The sequence below is a fragment of the Podarcis vaucheri genome, assembly GCF_965113315.1.
Source record: "Podarcis vaucheri genome assembly, chromosome: 3".
Classification (NCBI taxonomy): domain Eukaryota; kingdom Metazoa; phylum Chordata; class Lepidosauria; order Squamata; family Lacertidae; genus Podarcis; species Podarcis vaucheri.
The window spans coordinates 81,975,107-81,992,223 of NC_138761.1; the positions used below are offsets into that span (position 1 = coordinate 81,975,107).

Sequence of the window (17,117 nt, forward strand, 5' to 3'; positions counted from 1 at the left end):
TTAAAAAAACAACAACTGGGTTCTATTCTTGTTATAGAAAAGTAGAGCATACATGGAGGAGGAGAAGTAAATGGGAACTGGATAGGAATCACTTTGTTTCCATCTAGATTTGAAAAGTGTGATTGTAGTTTTTAAGAAGGGACTCTGTGCCCATTCTAAGTCCTTAAGATGTGTCTTAAGGAAAATGGCTAACACTACAGTACCAGGATTTCATCTTTACACTAACCCACACTTTAACTTTTTTTTTTAGTAATGTCATAATTTGTCTTAAGTGATTTGCTTCATCATTAGGGATACCCTATGACCCTTCACCTTTTGGCTTATTTGATTTGTGATCACACACACAAACACCTTCTAGTAACTTTTTCCAAGAGTGTTCTGAAAGATTCACCAACGCAGAAGAACAGCATGAAAGGTGGCACAATTAGCAAAAGTCACCTCCCGGCTTTCTGCTGGTGGGAGTTTCCACTGAGTGGAATTATGCAAAAGGAAACACTCTTGCTGACTTAGAAAAAGACAGGATCCAACCTTTTGCTGTCCCCGCCCCCCCCCCAGTCCTCTCTGCAAAACGTTCCTCAAAACATAATATAGATGAGAGGAGGGAAAACACCTGAGTCTCTCTCAAAAGTTTGCAACAAGAGCTTATCCTAGTGTCTGAAAGTCTCATGGAAGACAAGCTGTTTCCCCTCAGTTTTGCCATTCATGTGTCTGGCTTTCTTGTTTCTGATAAACGGGGTTTTTTTAATTGACATTTTCTTGTTTGTTCAATTCATTTTCACACGCTTCTGTACTGATTAGGGTGCTAGAAGGACTTTGATAGTTCTTCAGCCATAATTAATGCAACATTCACTCCCAACAGAGCGGTGTGTGCGTGTGCGTCAACTGCCAGAATACAAGTTTTCCCTCAAAGAGAATAATCAAGGCATAGTCCATCTTAAATGAAATGGAAGAGTGTTGCCAAGAAAATGCACTGCCACTTATCCAGAAATGCCTCTGCTGGAAACTACTGATGAGGAAAACTCCCATTTAAAAATTAGTTATTCTTTTCTTTTCCTTTTTTTTTTATAGAGCAGCACTTGAATGCTCCTTTCTGCATGCATCTCACCTTGTTTCTGGCAAGAACGTTTGCGCCTGCTTTAACAAGCAGTTTGGCAGACTGGCTGAATCCATGCCAAGAGGCTTCATGGAGAGCTGTGTTCCCATCCTGAAGGCAGAAGAAAAGCAGCAGTTTAGAGTACTGTGTCCATATAGAGAAAATACCGCATACATCCGGAGGTGCTATTTATAATTCCATTTGGATGCCATGTTAAATGACTGAATTACTATATGCAGACAATGGGAATTCGCATACTCACTGCCACTCTCTCTCTCTCCCCCCCCTTTTTCAGGAAGTAAAACCCTCCTGGTCCCAATCTTTGTTAACCCAGCATCAGCTCAGCACCAACATTTAATTTACCTGAGGCTAACCAGGGTTTGAAGTACACTAGAAACCATAGCTAGGTGCAATCCATGGTTAGAATTAGTTCTGGTTAGAACTAGTACAAAGATTAAGTTTTTGTAAGTATTGTATTTACAGTATTTACAGTGATGCTGCTGTGCGTGTATGTTGCCATATGCTGTGTTGTTTTATATTTAGCTATGACTGATATTTACTTATAAAAAAATGAAGTTTACCAATTCAATACAGATGTGTATTTTCAAGAGCTTGTAGTTGTGTTGTGTTATTCTGCATTATATTTATTTCCTCTACAGCAAATGACACAAACAAGTTGGAGAGAGCTTCCTCCAGAGACGACAACATAACACAGAAAGAGAATAAACACAAAACTGACAATAACCTTGTCTTGTCTGTCCAAAGCGCAACCTTCGTGGATGAGAGCTGCTATTACATCTGTGTTCCCCACAACGGTAGCTCGATGCAAAGCTGTCTGGTCACCCTGCAAAGAGCACCCATTATTTACTAACACACATTTTATTTCAAATCTACATCAACATACATGCATATCAATTAGCTGCATCAAAACATCCCATCCCCATAAGCAGCAACATACACAGTGCTACTGAAATACTGTATGAGCAAGCCACACTCTGGTTTCCAAATTCTACAGAATGTTCACACTGTGCAACATTACACTGGTCTAGCTATTAGCAGACAACCTAAGCGATTAGGTCACTTCACGTGTTATACTTTTCCTACACAGAAAGAATTCCCATTTAGAAAAAGAAGAAGAACATGAAACTTAAGTGTAGGTTGTTGTCACGTGTGAAGTTTTGCAGCATGAAAACTAATGCGCTGACAACTGTATGTGGTGAGCCACAGAGGTTATCATGCTCCGCCCGCCCACCCCATGGTTTTCCTTGCAGAAGCATTACATGACGTAACCATTAACTGCTGGTAGCTTACGATTCTGAAAGTCATACCCCACTCCAACACACACTGCTTACAAATCATGGGCCTCACCATATGTCCTCCCTAGCAAACGTCTACCTAGCACTATGTATCACCAGATCAGCAGATTAACTGACTCAGAATCACTCAAGTAGCTCTGAGTGTTCCTCAATCATCTAGTTCTTTCAGATGGAACAAAATCAGGCAAAGTTCAGCAAACTAACAGGCAATTTGACTGACGTCTGCAATATCCATTGATATCTAGATAGCCCAATGAACAATGCAGTTACAAAGGCCGCATGTTTGACTGGTCAACCAACTATTTGGACATGTGGTGGGAGTTTTTTTTAAGCCTTATGCAACCAGTGGGGCTGTGTTGCTCTCCTGGCTTACCAACACCATGTGTCACGGCTGGTTACTGAGAGGAGAAAGGGAGAGGCAGCAGGGAGCTTGGCACAGTGAAGTTGCAGCATCACAGCTCCCCACGCTGCACCCACAACATGCCAGTTTCCCCACTGCCTCACCCTCCCTCTTGGTAACCAGCAGCAACACACACCTGCTGGCCACTACTGGGGCTTATATTTGATGAAGAGGAAGAAACAGGCCATGATCCTTGGCTGAGTTTTACATCAGAACTAGGGGCAATGGTTTGTTTCATTCGCAACAAACCATACAATCTGTCACTAATATTTGCCCTTGGGATTCCTAACTGGTTTGTTGAAGCGAAACAAACCACATCCCATGGATCAGACATTAACACTAAACCAGGGCTGTTGGTTGTTTTGCCCCACCATTAGTAGGGAGATGAACAGGACAGGAAAACCTTTTCATGGTACACCATTAGGGTTACCGTGACATGCAAACTAGGTCAACGCATGTTCAAACCGCATCCACTATTCCTAGAAGCTATGTCTGTTTTCAGTCTAAATAAAGAAGCTGGAATGTAAGTTGAGTGGCTCCATGCAATGCCTAGCCTGCAGCAAAGTGGTTATGTGACAGTTTGCAATTTGACCCATTGTGAAGCTATTGGGGAAAGTACAGAAAATATCTTCAGATAGCAGCAGGAGACCATTTTATTTGTACAAACATTTCAAGGAACAGAGAGTTCTCTGAGTGGCAGGCATGTTCAGATACTATTTTCTTTCAAATACTATTTTCTTATTGTTTCAAATGTTATTTTCAAAAAAATATATAAGGCCAAATTATAGAAGATCATAAAATCATAAAATTAAGCTACATTTTTCACTGGGATGCATGGGACTGAAATGAGCTACTATGATTCCCTTGCAGCTCAAACCCAAAGCCTTCTAACTGGCACGGCTCAAGAGCCAGCTGTTGCAGATAGAATGGATTAGGCTGATGATTGTTTCATAACAAAAGACCCACTTGCTCACCCGCTTGATAGATTTTGTTGTAACAATTATTTTAATTAGATCAGAGTGACAGCAACAAGAAAAACTAATGTAGTTCATTAAAGGACTTATTAAACATACTGGCATTTGAGGAAGACAACATATGCTCTGGGAACCATTTCCCTCCAATTAAAAGGAATCTCAAGTCACAAACAGAAAAATGCATTTCCAGTGCAATAACAAAGAATAATTGAAAGACAACCAGCGTCAAGGTGGAAAACTGTTTTATAAATAGTTGTCCAGGCCAGTCATGTGTAAATCAGCTACATCTGTATATATCCACACAGGATAGCACATAATAATGACTAGGAGTGAAGTGGGTATTTTCACTCAACACAAAAGAGTGCAACAGTGTTCTCAAAATATCATGGGAAATAATCAGAGCTCTGTTCCTCCCCTAGTCCCGACTACATCATGTGCTACGGAGGATGAAGGTGGACAAATGAAGAGGAAATTGTGCAGTGTTAATTGCTGTATGCACCACCAAAACATAAATGTCCAACTAGCCAAAACTAGCCAATAATAGCCACCTTTGAGGCACAGTATACCCGCCTACCCTCCATTATTTTCATGCAGAAACTATTTCTTAAGTGCAAGGTCATTCATAGCTGGCCAGTGACTTTTATGAGTCCAGAACTGTCCAACAGATCAGGCATAGGGAATGCACTGAACAAGGGGTTGCTGGACCACAACTTCCACCATCCATGATCACCAGCCAAGCTAGCTGGGGTCAATGGAAGATGCGAGCTCAGTAACACCTGGAGAGCCACAAGATCTCCACCTCTGCTTTAGATTTTGGCAATGCAAACAATTCCCAGGAAGCATTTCCTTTAAATATGGTAACCACAAAACAATTAGTGGGACTCTTGTGTGAAAAGGACACAGGTAGGTAACCTTTTGGCAAAGCATAATTTTAAAAAAGCCAGACATGCAACCATGCACTTTTAAAGTAGCTCTGACATGCCAGATGGCCAATCCAAATGGTACATGCAACTGTGTCGCAGAGAAGCTGAAGTTAACAGTTCTAACCTCCTTCTCTCTTTGCAATCTTCTAGGATCTTTTCTAGCCTTTCTCCTCTGTTTTTTCTTATCTTTTTCTTCCTTGACTTCTTTAACCAGGGCCACTTTTCCCTTGACTATTTCTGAGGTATGTGCTGTATGAACACTCATTGACCAATCAGAGATGGCATCAGGATTCCAATAAGGGCTTGCAGGATTAGCAGGGAGAAGGAAAGAGTTACTTCTTGGGGTTTCATACTCTACAGAGCTGGTCTCCACAGGCTGAAATTCATAATAATCCCATTCAAGGCCACTGGAGGTCATTCTTCAACTAATGATAAGGTCTTTTACAATATGTTAACGATCAACATCTGTAGAACATGAAGTCAGCATTTTAAATCCTCCACAACATTTTTAAGAGTTTCTTTATGCTATGTAACATTTGGCAGATGGAAAATTAATTGGGCAATTATGTATTTACTACATAGGATATAAAAACAATATAGTTATTGACTTTCACAGTTCACTGGGGAAAAAAACAGGATAAAGGATAGTCTTTTGAAAGCTGAGAATATTTGAAAGCTGAGAATATTTGCAATCCAGGCCGCAGAACTATGTTTCTAAGTCCACATTTGCAAGTTCTTTCTGGTGTACAACAACCACTGTTGTCTAGTTGCTGGAGTGTTGCTACCAGGACTGAGGAAACCCAGCTTCAAATCCTCAAACAGCCATGAAGCTTAATGGGTGGATCTTGGGCCAATTACTACCTCTCAGGTGGCCTGCTTCAGAGGGTTGTTGTGATGATAAATTTGGGGATGGAAAATCTTGTACATCACCTTGAACTCCTTGAAGGAAAGGTGGAATATAAACACATTCAATCAATAAAAGAGATACAAATATCTCAGGTGGGATGTAAAAGGATAAAAAAAAATCCACAGTAACCTTGAGTGAAATTCAACGTTAGCCATACCCAGAGCAGATCCACTGAAAAACTCAATGAACTTAAGTCAAGCTCTGAATACAACCTAGTTGGATACGACAATTTCATCTTTGCTATCCACTAGCTGGATGAAAGCTACAGGAAGAGAGAATATGATTACTTCATCAAATGAATATACCCGCTCTGTATAACTTGTACATAATGTGACTTTCAATAATAAAACCAATTTCGCCCCAGCTAGTAAAAGTTTGTTTGAGCGCAACAACAGTATTCACGCTGCACAGAGTTTATGAGAGTCAAATTCTGCCAAAAAATATGAAAATAAAGGCTTCTTTCAATGTTTCTTTTTTAATCTTATGGCTGATCACAATATATTAGTTCAATGAATGGCAAAGAACCATCCACTAGGAGTACAAAAATAGAGTGATTTCCATGCCATAAAGCATTTTGGTTCCGCTCAGAAATGTCCTGAGCGTTATAAATGCAAGCATTCTTGCCATGGTTTTCACACCATGAATGATGTGATGGTGGGTGGTGGGAAGAGTTTCCAGCTCTAAGAAAAGTGGAACCGAAAAGAACAGCAGTGAAAAAGATGAGTAAGGTTCAGGGGTGGGAATTCAGCTCCCTCAAAGCACTAATTTCACATGGAAAGTTTGCAGATGTGAACATTCAGCACAGCTTAGCTCTGAGCTTCCTGGAGAAAGGAAAGGCCTGTGAAATCTAAAAACATTTGGTGTCTGTCCAACACCATATTGAAAAACCTTTTACTTCTCTGAAAGGCAACATCCACCCTTCATTTATGCTTAAAATTTGAAAAGTATCTGGCAAAACGATCCGTGCAGATTTTGAAAATATGCCCCAATGCACTCATCTACAGGACTACTGTCTTTGACCATCCCAGTTACATGCTGTCCTATAAAGCTTTAGGGAGCTTCCAGATAGGGGTTTATTGTGGAATTAATGCTTCTCCTGCATGCAGGGTTCTGTTGTTGTTTGAAGTAACCATACAACTTTGTCAGCATCAAAATGCCAACCTCCCCACAAAATAATAATAATAATAATAATAGTTCAGATTTACACTTTACACGCCTGTTTCCAATGAACCGTTTGCAATATTAAGCTGCCATTTGGAAGTACCCTTAGTAAACAAAGCAAACATCTGTTTTGAAACAGAATCAGTCTCTAAAAGGAGACAACTTGTTTCAGTGTTATTTGGACTGCTAACGCAGAGACACAAGGGCTTTCCCTGGCGTAAGAATGGTTAGAACTACTCACATCATCCTGAAGATCCACATCACAGCCTGCTTTGAGCAAAATCTGGGCAACGCGGAGATGACCCTTATAAGCCGCAAGATGGAGAGGTGTCCTCCCATGCTGTAAAGCAGAAGGTAGCAATTGCTGAAAAAAATGCAAAGCCAGTTGCTGGTACGCAGCATGTTAGCAACCTTATACCAGAGACATTCCTATTAAATGAATATTGCAACACTACCAACTTACAAATGTATGGCCTCTCTTTGTATTCATGAACCTGCACTTCTCTCTAGGAGTATCAGATGCTCCTAATTTCCATTGTTTCACACCCACTTTCATTTCCCACTAGAATTCCATTTTAGGCCAGCAAACCAACTCACTCTAGAAGCAAACAACTATAAATGCTGGCATATATGGAAGAAACCAACCAATATTATTAAGAAGAAGAAGAAGAGGAAGAGGAGGAGGAGGAGTATGGGTTTGATATCCCGCTTTATCACTACCAGAAGGAGTCTCAAAGTGGCTAACATTCTCCTTTCCTTTCCCTTCCTCCCCCAGAACAAAGGTGAGGTGAGTGAGGCTGAGAGACTTCAAAGAAGTGTGACTAGCCCAAGGTCACCCAGCAGCTGCATGTGGAGGAGCGGAGATGCGAACGCAGTTCACCAGATTACGAGACTACCACTCTTAACCACTACACCACACTGGCACATTAAGCAATGTGAAGTCCATTTATTTCAATGGAAGGGATTTAAGCAGGTGCTTAACTGTACAACCGAAAGCAAAAGAACTTGAAGTGCAATCTGAAGCATGTCTACTCTGAAGTAAATTCCACAGAGTTCAATGGCACTTACACCCAGATAAACTGCAACTTTTAAAATTGATTAATTTTGCCCATATTATTTTATTGACTTTCTTTATCATTATCCTTTGGAGCACAGAAATCATTCATAGTGAACAGAAAGCTCTGTGAACATTGAAATGACATAAAATCATCAATTTCATACAATGGAACCTCAGGTTTTGAACGTAATCTGTTCTAGAGGACCATTTGACTTCCAAAACGCTCGAAAACCGAGGATCAAAGGGTTGTCAGCAAGTTCAATGGAAAGAAATGAAAAATGCACATCGGAAGCTATTTGACTTCCGAGGCGCGTTCAAAAATGGAAGCATTCACTTCCGGGTTTTTGGTGTTCGGCTTCCGAAATATTCGGCAGCCAAGACGTTTGAAAAATGAGGTTTGACTGTAAGAATATAGGATGAGTCCTGCTGGATCAGGCCAAAGACCCATCCAGTCCAGCATTCTAGTCTCACAGTGGCCAGCCAAATATATATAGAAACCAGAAGCCCACCCCCACCCCTGTGTTATCTGTTGTTTTCAGAAAAGAATGAGTGTAGAAACAGGAAGTGCAGCTATCAAGATACACACTTTTTATTTAAATAAAACAAAAAGCCGACCAAGCAATCATAAAAACATAAACAAAAGGCAGGAAGACCTTTTTTAAAAAAAAACTATCAACAGAATTAAATTAAGCCAGGAAAGGCTGGAAAAAAAATGTCTGCATTGCACCAAAAATGCAACAAAACAGGCATCAGATGGACCTCTCTGTGGAAACAATTCCATAATTGGGGCACCACATGACGAACAATTTGGGATCATGAACTAATTGCAAAGTTAGTTGTTTCTTGTAATTAGGGATATACTAATCAGCAGACTAGCTAGTGGAACTAACCAAACGGAACTAAACATCCATGGAAGTGACAATCAAATAATATCCACCTGAACTCCAATTAAGTTTCACTGAATTATTGCTCAAAGTCCCCAAAATTATACTTTCTGGGGGGATAGGGGATATGTCCCTCTATCAACAAGGAGATAGCATTACACCAGAAAAAGAGAAAAAGCTAAGTAAAGCCACTGGTCTGTGCATCAGTGTCTCCTTTTCTGCCTCCACCGCTTTGGGTTGCCAGTTCTGCATTGCCAAAAAAGAAAACACCGCACCAAAAAAGAGAGGACATATATTTGCATAAATCGTGCATATGCTTGCATATATATGCACCTAGATGCACATTTCGAAAGAATCACTAGAAAGATGATAAATGTCACCTTAGTGGGAAGAAGCTACCCAGGGGGAATGTGCGTATCTGCTTAATCTGCTGCCTAGTTGCAACTTTAAGCCTGCTCTCCCTTCTTATAGTTCTTTAACTTGAAACCACACTTGGGTGGATTACTCTTTAAGAGAGAGTGGTCCTCTGTAGGACACATGGCCACCCTAATACCACCACCTTGGACAACAGAATTCCAACCAGCTCAACAGCCACTTACGGCGACAGCATATACATCAGCCCCGCAGCAAAGTTACACAGATCCCATAGAAAGATACATGTCTGGAGCTACATCATGGGCTGGGACTTGTGACAGCATCGTGATGCTGCCACCATCACCACTGATGATTGGTACCTTGCATGAGTATTATGGGGGCATAACATCATGGCTGGCAGGTGTTGGCAGAGTTGCCAAGAATACTTGTGGGAGTGGCTGTGTACTATGTTATCTCTTGCCTCTACAAACACTGTTTTGCTTTTTACTTTGCTGCTGGGAGTGCATAGGATTGTTACATTACATAATACCATACTGGTATAAAGCCTGCCAGCATAGTGAGATCATAATTGTGGTCAGCCCACAGCAGGGTTTTGTTCTTGTTTTCTGCTTGTCTGTTTTTTACTGTCCCTGGCTGATCTAACTGCAACTTTGAGATATATTTAAAGAAAAAAAAAGCAAAACAAATCAGTCCTAAGGTTTGGTTGCCATTCTAGAGATCATCATATGAAGACACAACTATGAGCAAAACAGATGTCCAGAATCCTCAGCTATGTCAGAAGACGGTGAATGGAACCAATACTTGAAATTAACAAATCATCACAATCTATCCATCCACTCTTCCCCTATCAGATATTAATGGTAAGAGTCCTGGAATTAAAGAGTAACAAGATGCTCTTGGAAAATGCAAGTGTGTCATTTAGTCAAAAGAATGCCTTGTCCAATGGGAGTCTTCGTCCTCCAGGACTCTGTTTCAGATGACTTGGTCTAGTAAGGATACCAAGGTGGGTCTTTTTAATGGCAACCTCTCTTACCTAGCTAAACATTTCTTTTGGAAGGCATTTGATCAAGTTTGTAACAGAATGCCATTTTAATCCCACTGTGATCTTATATATTTGGACTATTTCATTTAATTACATGGCCTACATGACTCCTGCCTTATAAAACAGAACGTTCTTCCAATACGCTTTCAAACAGCTTTATTCCTGTGCATTTTGGTTTCTTTATATTATAACTCAAACTGATTTACTTGGTGTCTGCAGCACAACTCACCCCACCCCTCATTTCAAAAAGTCTCAGGCAATGTGTGAATCTATAAAGTTCTTAAATTCCACAAACAGAAAGCTGTAGCTTTGATGGCCACATATACAAGTCTGATCTGATTCAAACAGGACCTTTTCAAAGGCTATCATTAAAGTCAACAGCTGGTTGAAACCTTAGGAGTACATTTCCTTTTATTCTTCCCTGGAGAATAATATCCAGAACACTTGACACTACTTTCAGCTGACTAGGTAGTAAGACGGTTCAAAGAATCCCTTGGCAATTTCACACACACACACACACACACACACACACACAACCTGAACTGATGATAAATGATTCAGAGATGCAAAACATATGAATATGTAAATATGAATTCAAACAAGTTTAGCCCTGTAGTCAGTGTTGGCAATGTTTCACCCTATTAGGGCAAAAAAAGGGGACACGTTTGCTGACTTCTACTTTTAACTATGGATTGTTATGACGACTCTCATTTTACATACCCATGAAAAAGAGGACATGTCCTGGAAAAAGAGGACATGTGGCAACCCTTCCTTCATATGCTGTGGGTCCACAAACAGTGGATGCAGCAGGGTCTTCTATGACCATATGAACTTGCCATGCCAGAGTACATCATAGTCAGCAATAGTAATTCCCCAATAGTGCTTCCACACTTGATTGTGGGAGACGTATGTTACCAGAGCTGGCACAGCACTAACATTTGGCAACAAGTCAGCACATGGCAAGTGAACATGGTTTATACTTCGAAGCTTACTTCCAACCCAACTAACAGAACTCTGTTTTGCTGGATTCTGATGTGGCATCACAGATATGCCTGTCTGTCATGGAATTTTCACAAGCACATTCTGAAAATTGAAAATGTTAGGGCTCGATCCTGCTTTCCACTTGTCCCACAGCTTTCCCCTGGGAAATCCCACTCTTTACCACCGAATCAGAGCAAATGTCAATTGCGTTTTCCACTTTGCTCCAATTCAGTGGCAAAGAGAGAGTTTCCCCAGGGGAAAGCAGCTGGACAAGCAGAAAATCGCTCAGACCCATGGGTTCTAAGCACAGGACAAGCAGGAAGTGGGGATGAGCCCTTAGGATTTTTAGGGAAGAAAGACCTGTGACAGAATGTACTTTTCAAAAAAATGTTTTTAAAAAACCCTTCCAAATGGATAGTGGAAATGTGAATTCTGAAGTTTGCAGGGTGGCTGGGTGTGAGGTGGCACACAGCCAGCAATCTGTAATAAGAAGGTGAGGCTGTTGGAGAAAAGGAAGTAAACAACATGGTGTTGTCTGCCTGTAGGGCCTAGAAAGAGATTTATACTCTGCCACTAGCCAAGGGGCAAGATAGAGAGGTCTTATCTAGGTGACAAAAACACTTTAAGAAAAAGAAAATTGTTTATGGCAGGCAGATGGAACGAAAGTGGTGGACTTAACAGGTAGAAACAAAAGAAAGAGAAAAGAATAATCTACATAACTGGAATAATTTGATTTACTTCCTTGAAAGGTCTAAAGCCAAGCAAGTTCATACATATTCTAGGAATGCTGTATGGTTTTGGATTGCTTACTTGCTGTTGTGTCTTATGTATAACATAGCAAAGAGACTGAAGATCCTTTGCCTTGGGGTAAATTTCCACATATTGGGATGGCAATTAATTTTTCAATAAGATGGAACCCCCCCACACACACATACATACATTTTTACAAATGCTATTGCACAGACACAACACACTGGGTGTGCAAGGTGTGTGCCCATCTATACAAAAATGTGAAGAATTACTTCTTACCATTATCTCTGTTAATTCACCCTAAGAGCCATTGAGCACACACAAATTATATGACCAAGCACACACAGTTTATTTGATATATGCAACACCCTTTATCCTGCTGCTGCATAACATCACCGTATCCGCCCCTTCTGCATGTCCTTTTCTAACTTCTTTTCCATGGCATTTACTTCTCCTCCACTTCCCTGCCAAAGCACACACTTCCAATCTCCAGCCAACACTTTGCTGAAACATGCATATCACTTAACACATTTGTGGAAAACATTTCCTCCTTGTGTCTTAAAGAACATGGTGGGGGTGCTTGGTGGTCCATTAAGGATGCATTACAGAGTGCTTCTGAGATACAGAGGTCAGTTTGGTGTTTCTCTTTCAGTTCAGTTAGTTTATTTCTACCTCTGCCTCTATAAACCTGCCCTATTCCTTCAAGACATGGAGCATCTCCACCCAAACAATTGCCCCTAAACATTGGCATGGAAACAACCTATGCGATGAAGTAGCAGCGTGTATCAACCAGTGCTGAAGAAATAAGGAATGTTTTCTAATACAGTAAATCAGAGCTTTCCAAACTTTTCAAGTTGGTGACCCACTTTTTCGACATGCATCATTTCGTGACACAGGAATTCAGTTTTGCTAGCAAACTGGACGTTAAACTAACCCCTTTCCAGCCCCGGGAGGAGTGCAGGGAGCCTTCGCCCAACACACAGTTTGGAAACCTCTGCAGTACACGCTGAGCCTTTCTCTGTGTTACAGTAATACATGGAATAGCCACCACGAGAAGGCTAGTAAGCAGACACTATATGACCACTGCAATGTGTAGACTGGCCCTAATTCAGGAATAGTTCCAACAACGACAGTGTTAAGAGCAAGTTTAGGTATATGTCTGAACTTGCAGGCATTTTTTAAAAAAATAGTTACTGGACTTTGTATACTTGAATTGTCTTTTTATTAAACATAACTTGTCCAGATACCTTGGCCTTCAGTCAAGAAAAAGGAAAACAGGAACCTCTTTCAATTCCAGCAAGCTGAAACAACTACCTAGTATATTATTAGACCGTGAAAGACCACATTAATTCATGTGTTGCTGCTTCAAGTAAACAAGAATTCAAAAATGCTGTTTTCTTCCTTTTTGTTTAAAGAGTTCTGTGTGTACTAGCCTGAATTCAGAATGATTTGAATACCTCCATAACTGTTTCAGTGTTTCCTCAGGGGTCTATTTTCATTATCTTTAGCCAGTGTGCTTTTTTTTTTTAAAAAAAAGAAGAAGATAAGAGTTTATTCTAAAATCTCTTCAAATATTGGAAGTCATATGCCCTCATGAACATTCACCCTCTACAGATGGTCAGAAATAATGTGTGAGGGCTCAAAGTGAAGAGGGGGACAGAGGTGCATTTGATGACTCCACCCTCAGAGTCCCTCCCATGTGCCCACTCCTCCCTCTACCTTCCTGCACTGAGCCACCAGTGGCACAAAAAATGGGCACTTTCAGGCACTGCAGTACATTGTAATCCTATTCATTGCTTCAGATGGGAGACATTTCTGTTACAGGATTTATCTTACCCGTTAAGATTGGACCCTGTCATTTCTGAACTCTGAGCTGTCTCCAGCCCTTAAAATTAATGTGGGTTGAAAATGAACATTAGCAGCCTGTCAGTGAAATAATCTCAGAACATTTTTTTCCACCTGCAAGCTTCCAAGATAACATGTCAGATGATGCTTCCAATGTTCTGGAAGGATAGAGTGAAAGGGGCCGCCTTGGAACTGAAGAACTAAAGAAGGAAATACTACTGGGGATGAAGAAATGTAGCTTAGGCTTACTGCAAAGGGATGGATGAATATAAAAGAGTGGTTCAGTTAGGGAAAGACATTAGAACTGAACTGAGCTACAGTTGTGCCTAGCACAGATTTTTAGGGCTTGCACACAATGCTATATATTCATCCTAACCCCATTCCACTGAAAGAGATTCTTCCATACCGCATTGATATTCTCCCTGTTTAGAAGTGCAGAACTATTGCAGGAGTGGGACCTCACATTCCAATGCTAAGGTAATGTATATTCCTGCTATAAGCAACTGCAGCTGCATCTACAGTAGAATATGTGTCTGTAATTTTCCTTTGGGCATTCCTATAAAGATAGGTGAAACCCTGTCCCAAATGGGAATTGGGAGAATGACTGCACTACACCTATGTAGCTACCAAATTTATAGCTCAAAGCTTTCTAAAATTATGCCACCTCTGAAGCAAGTCTAAAATTTAAGGCATAAATCACTCAAAGTTAAGCATTACAATATCCCATCTATTTCAACGGGAAAACTAAATGCATGCTTCAGTCTCACCCATTAGGCTCTTTCTGTATGCTCATGACATTTTTCTGTTCAATTTGGCTTGTGCCCGCAAGAACTATCACAATCAACTCTCACCGGGAATTGCACAAAACTCCAACCATTCTAGGAGCGTAGATTTGACAAGTGCACTTGTCTTCCTTGCTATTTATGTGGAACTGGCAGGTGCACGGTCCATTCTTCTAAGGACTCACTGACCAGCTACTTATATTTGATAGGCTAGTAGTTCCAGATGAATAGCCCTCTCTTCCACCAGAATGATGCTCAGCTGTTTGGGGCACCTTCGAGTCACAGACTGGTGAACAGACTGTCAGCATCCTGAGGGGTCCATCCCCACAACCTTTTACAGGGTTCAGGAATACACACTGTCTATAGGCTGGTAGCACAGACTGAAATCCAGTACTTCCTGGAGAAGTACATTCCTCCCTAGGAGAGCAACTGGAATCTTAGCCCCATGTTAGGACTAGCAGACATATTGAAGTTCTTGGTGCTTCCCAGGTGAAACAAATCTCCCTCCTACCTATGTGTTAGGAAAGTGAGGGGAGCGGTAAGAGAGGTGAGGTCAGTTGCCAAGAAGCCTGGAATGTTGTGCAAATTGGCTGCCCCATATACATTTTCAGTATATGGGAGGCACCTGAGGAAGGCCACCTCCACCTCCTGGTCACCACCACCCCCTTCAAGTATCTCTGGTGCCATCCTTGACCCGAATGACCACTCTCTGGGGGAAGGGTCCTTGTGGCCACACCTACCATTAAAGACCTGCAACTTTCATTCCACTCATGTTGAACAGCAGCATGTGTTTAAACCGCTGGCCTCTGGAAGAATGGAATAAAAGCAATAAAGGAGAAGCACCCTATTCCCAACTTCTTGGATCCAGGCTAGGACAACACAAAATGCAAAGACTCCCACCCTCCTTCCATGTGGAGAAGTGTATATTTTTGTCATTTTCCCATTTGTAAACATATATGGTTGGAAAACAGTTTTGTTTCAAACAAGATTTTGGTGAAATTTGGAAGCTGGATTCAAAAATGCTAGATCAAAGTTTTCAAACCCTGTATCTCACCCACCCCTTCCAAACCTTAATTCTGAAAAATCAGTAGGATTACACAGTATACTAGAAGCATTTACTATGTTCCCAGCCATTAGGGGATGAAAATTTTACTCATAGTCCTCTTCCCTAAAATATATTATTTACAGCTGGAGTAACATTCCCCAAGACAAACAGGATGCTCTCTGCCCTTTTAAAGCAGAGGAGGTGTTGTTTTTTCCAGGCAGCCCCAGATAACTTCATTTTGATTTCTCCCTCTACAACCATTAATTTTGCCACTGCAAAATGCAGTGTGCACTTTTGAGAAAAATATAGAAGTGGATTCACTGTTCAACTCTGCACATTTATGATGCTCTAGGCTTCTTTCCCTTGGAGAAGGAAGAACAACAGAAAAAGAAGGAAAATTATTTCACATCTAAATGGTGTCTCATTTAAATGCAACTGGCCCAAGTTGGGGGGGGGGGGAATCAAATACTTTCGTCCGCACCACTTCCTCGAACAATTAGATTTTCAAAGCCAAAAGAACATTTATCAGAAAGAATGAATGGCTTGGGGAGTGAGGTTAGTTCTCCATGAATTTGTAAGGAGTTTTTCTCTTGTTACCTTGGTAACGGCTACCTTGGCACCCTTGTTGATAAGCTGCACAACATTATCCAGTTGCCCTTTGTATGCAGCTATGAGAAGGCGTTCTGAAAGCACAGCGACCACATCCTGCTGGCTCATGAATTAGGAGAGAATGGATTTCAGGACAAGCTGTGGGCAAGCTCCTCCAGTCCAAAACAAAAGCTTCACATCAGTCCAACTGCAATGCACAGAGGGACCCCAGTTTGGTGGAAGATTGGATCCGTTGCTATGCCATCTTCTGCATCTGTGTAAAGGGGGAGGGAGAGGGGAAGAGGCACAAAACACACTCTCAGTCACATCATGGAAAACAAAACAGCAGCAATTACTCCTTTAAAAATTATTTGAAAAGCAGCAGGAGGAGTGGCAAACAATACCTGGAAGACTGAAAAAGCTAGAATGGTTGGATTCCTACATGCAACACAGAGGATCTGAGAAAGATATACTTTCGGAACATCCTTCTGCCGTCCATTTGTTTAACAGGAATATCAGTAGTTACAGTGCGTAAATGGCACTATATTTCTAACTCCACACCGCAGCGAATGCATGAAACCTGAGGGGAGAGGATGCGCTGCTCGGAAACCATCCTGCCTTCTCTTGTCGCTCCAGGATGTTCATTTGTAAGCCTGCTTTCCCTCCACAGCCTTTCCATTAATGGACAGAATCACGGCACCTCCTCCCTTACTTGATGTACTCACTTTCACAGAGTACAACCTCCGGCGTGTGTAGGTATCAATCCATTATCTATGTCTAAATGTCTTCCAGCAGGAGTCTCGTGATTGTTAAGAATATCGTAAAACAGACTCGCTCGTGATCTCAATCAGCACTGCACTCTCAGGATCTGTTGCCAGAGATTATTCTTTGGGAATGGCACCCAAAGAGCAAAAGTATCCCCAATAATAGGCAGGCTTTATGGCTATTTTGCTGTGATAATAACAATACTTTAATTATTTACACCCCACCCATC

The 17,117-nt window shown here is 41.2% G+C and overlaps 1 protein-coding gene across 12 annotated transcripts in view; it reads right to left on the reverse strand.

Moving 5' to 3' along the window:
• Positions 1–17,117, reverse strand: part of ANKRD6 (ankyrin repeat domain 6) — a 64,468-nt gene that overhangs the window by 15,027 nt on the left and 32,324 nt on the right. For 4 of the 12 annotated variants that reach the window (XM_082216878.1, XM_082216870.1, XM_082216875.1 and 1 more), the window contains exons 2-6: positions 16,133–16,397; positions 7,016–7,138; positions 4,831–5,082; positions 1,839–1,937; positions 1,106–1,204 (exon numbers count right to left, since the gene is read on the reverse strand). In XM_082216878.1, the coding sequence (XP_082073004.1) occupies positions 1,106–1,204; positions 1,839–1,937; positions 4,831–5,082; positions 7,016–7,138; positions 16,133–16,252 (693 nt within the window). In that variant the 5' untranslated portion in view covers positions 16,253–16,397. Of the gene's footprint in view, positions 1–1,105; positions 1,205–1,838; positions 1,938–4,830; positions 5,172–7,015; positions 7,139–16,132; positions 16,398–16,527; positions 16,831–17,117 lie in introns of those variants that run through there. The other 8 variants (XM_082216874.1, XM_082216877.1, XM_082216880.1 and 5 more) reach the window with 8 other exon arrangements.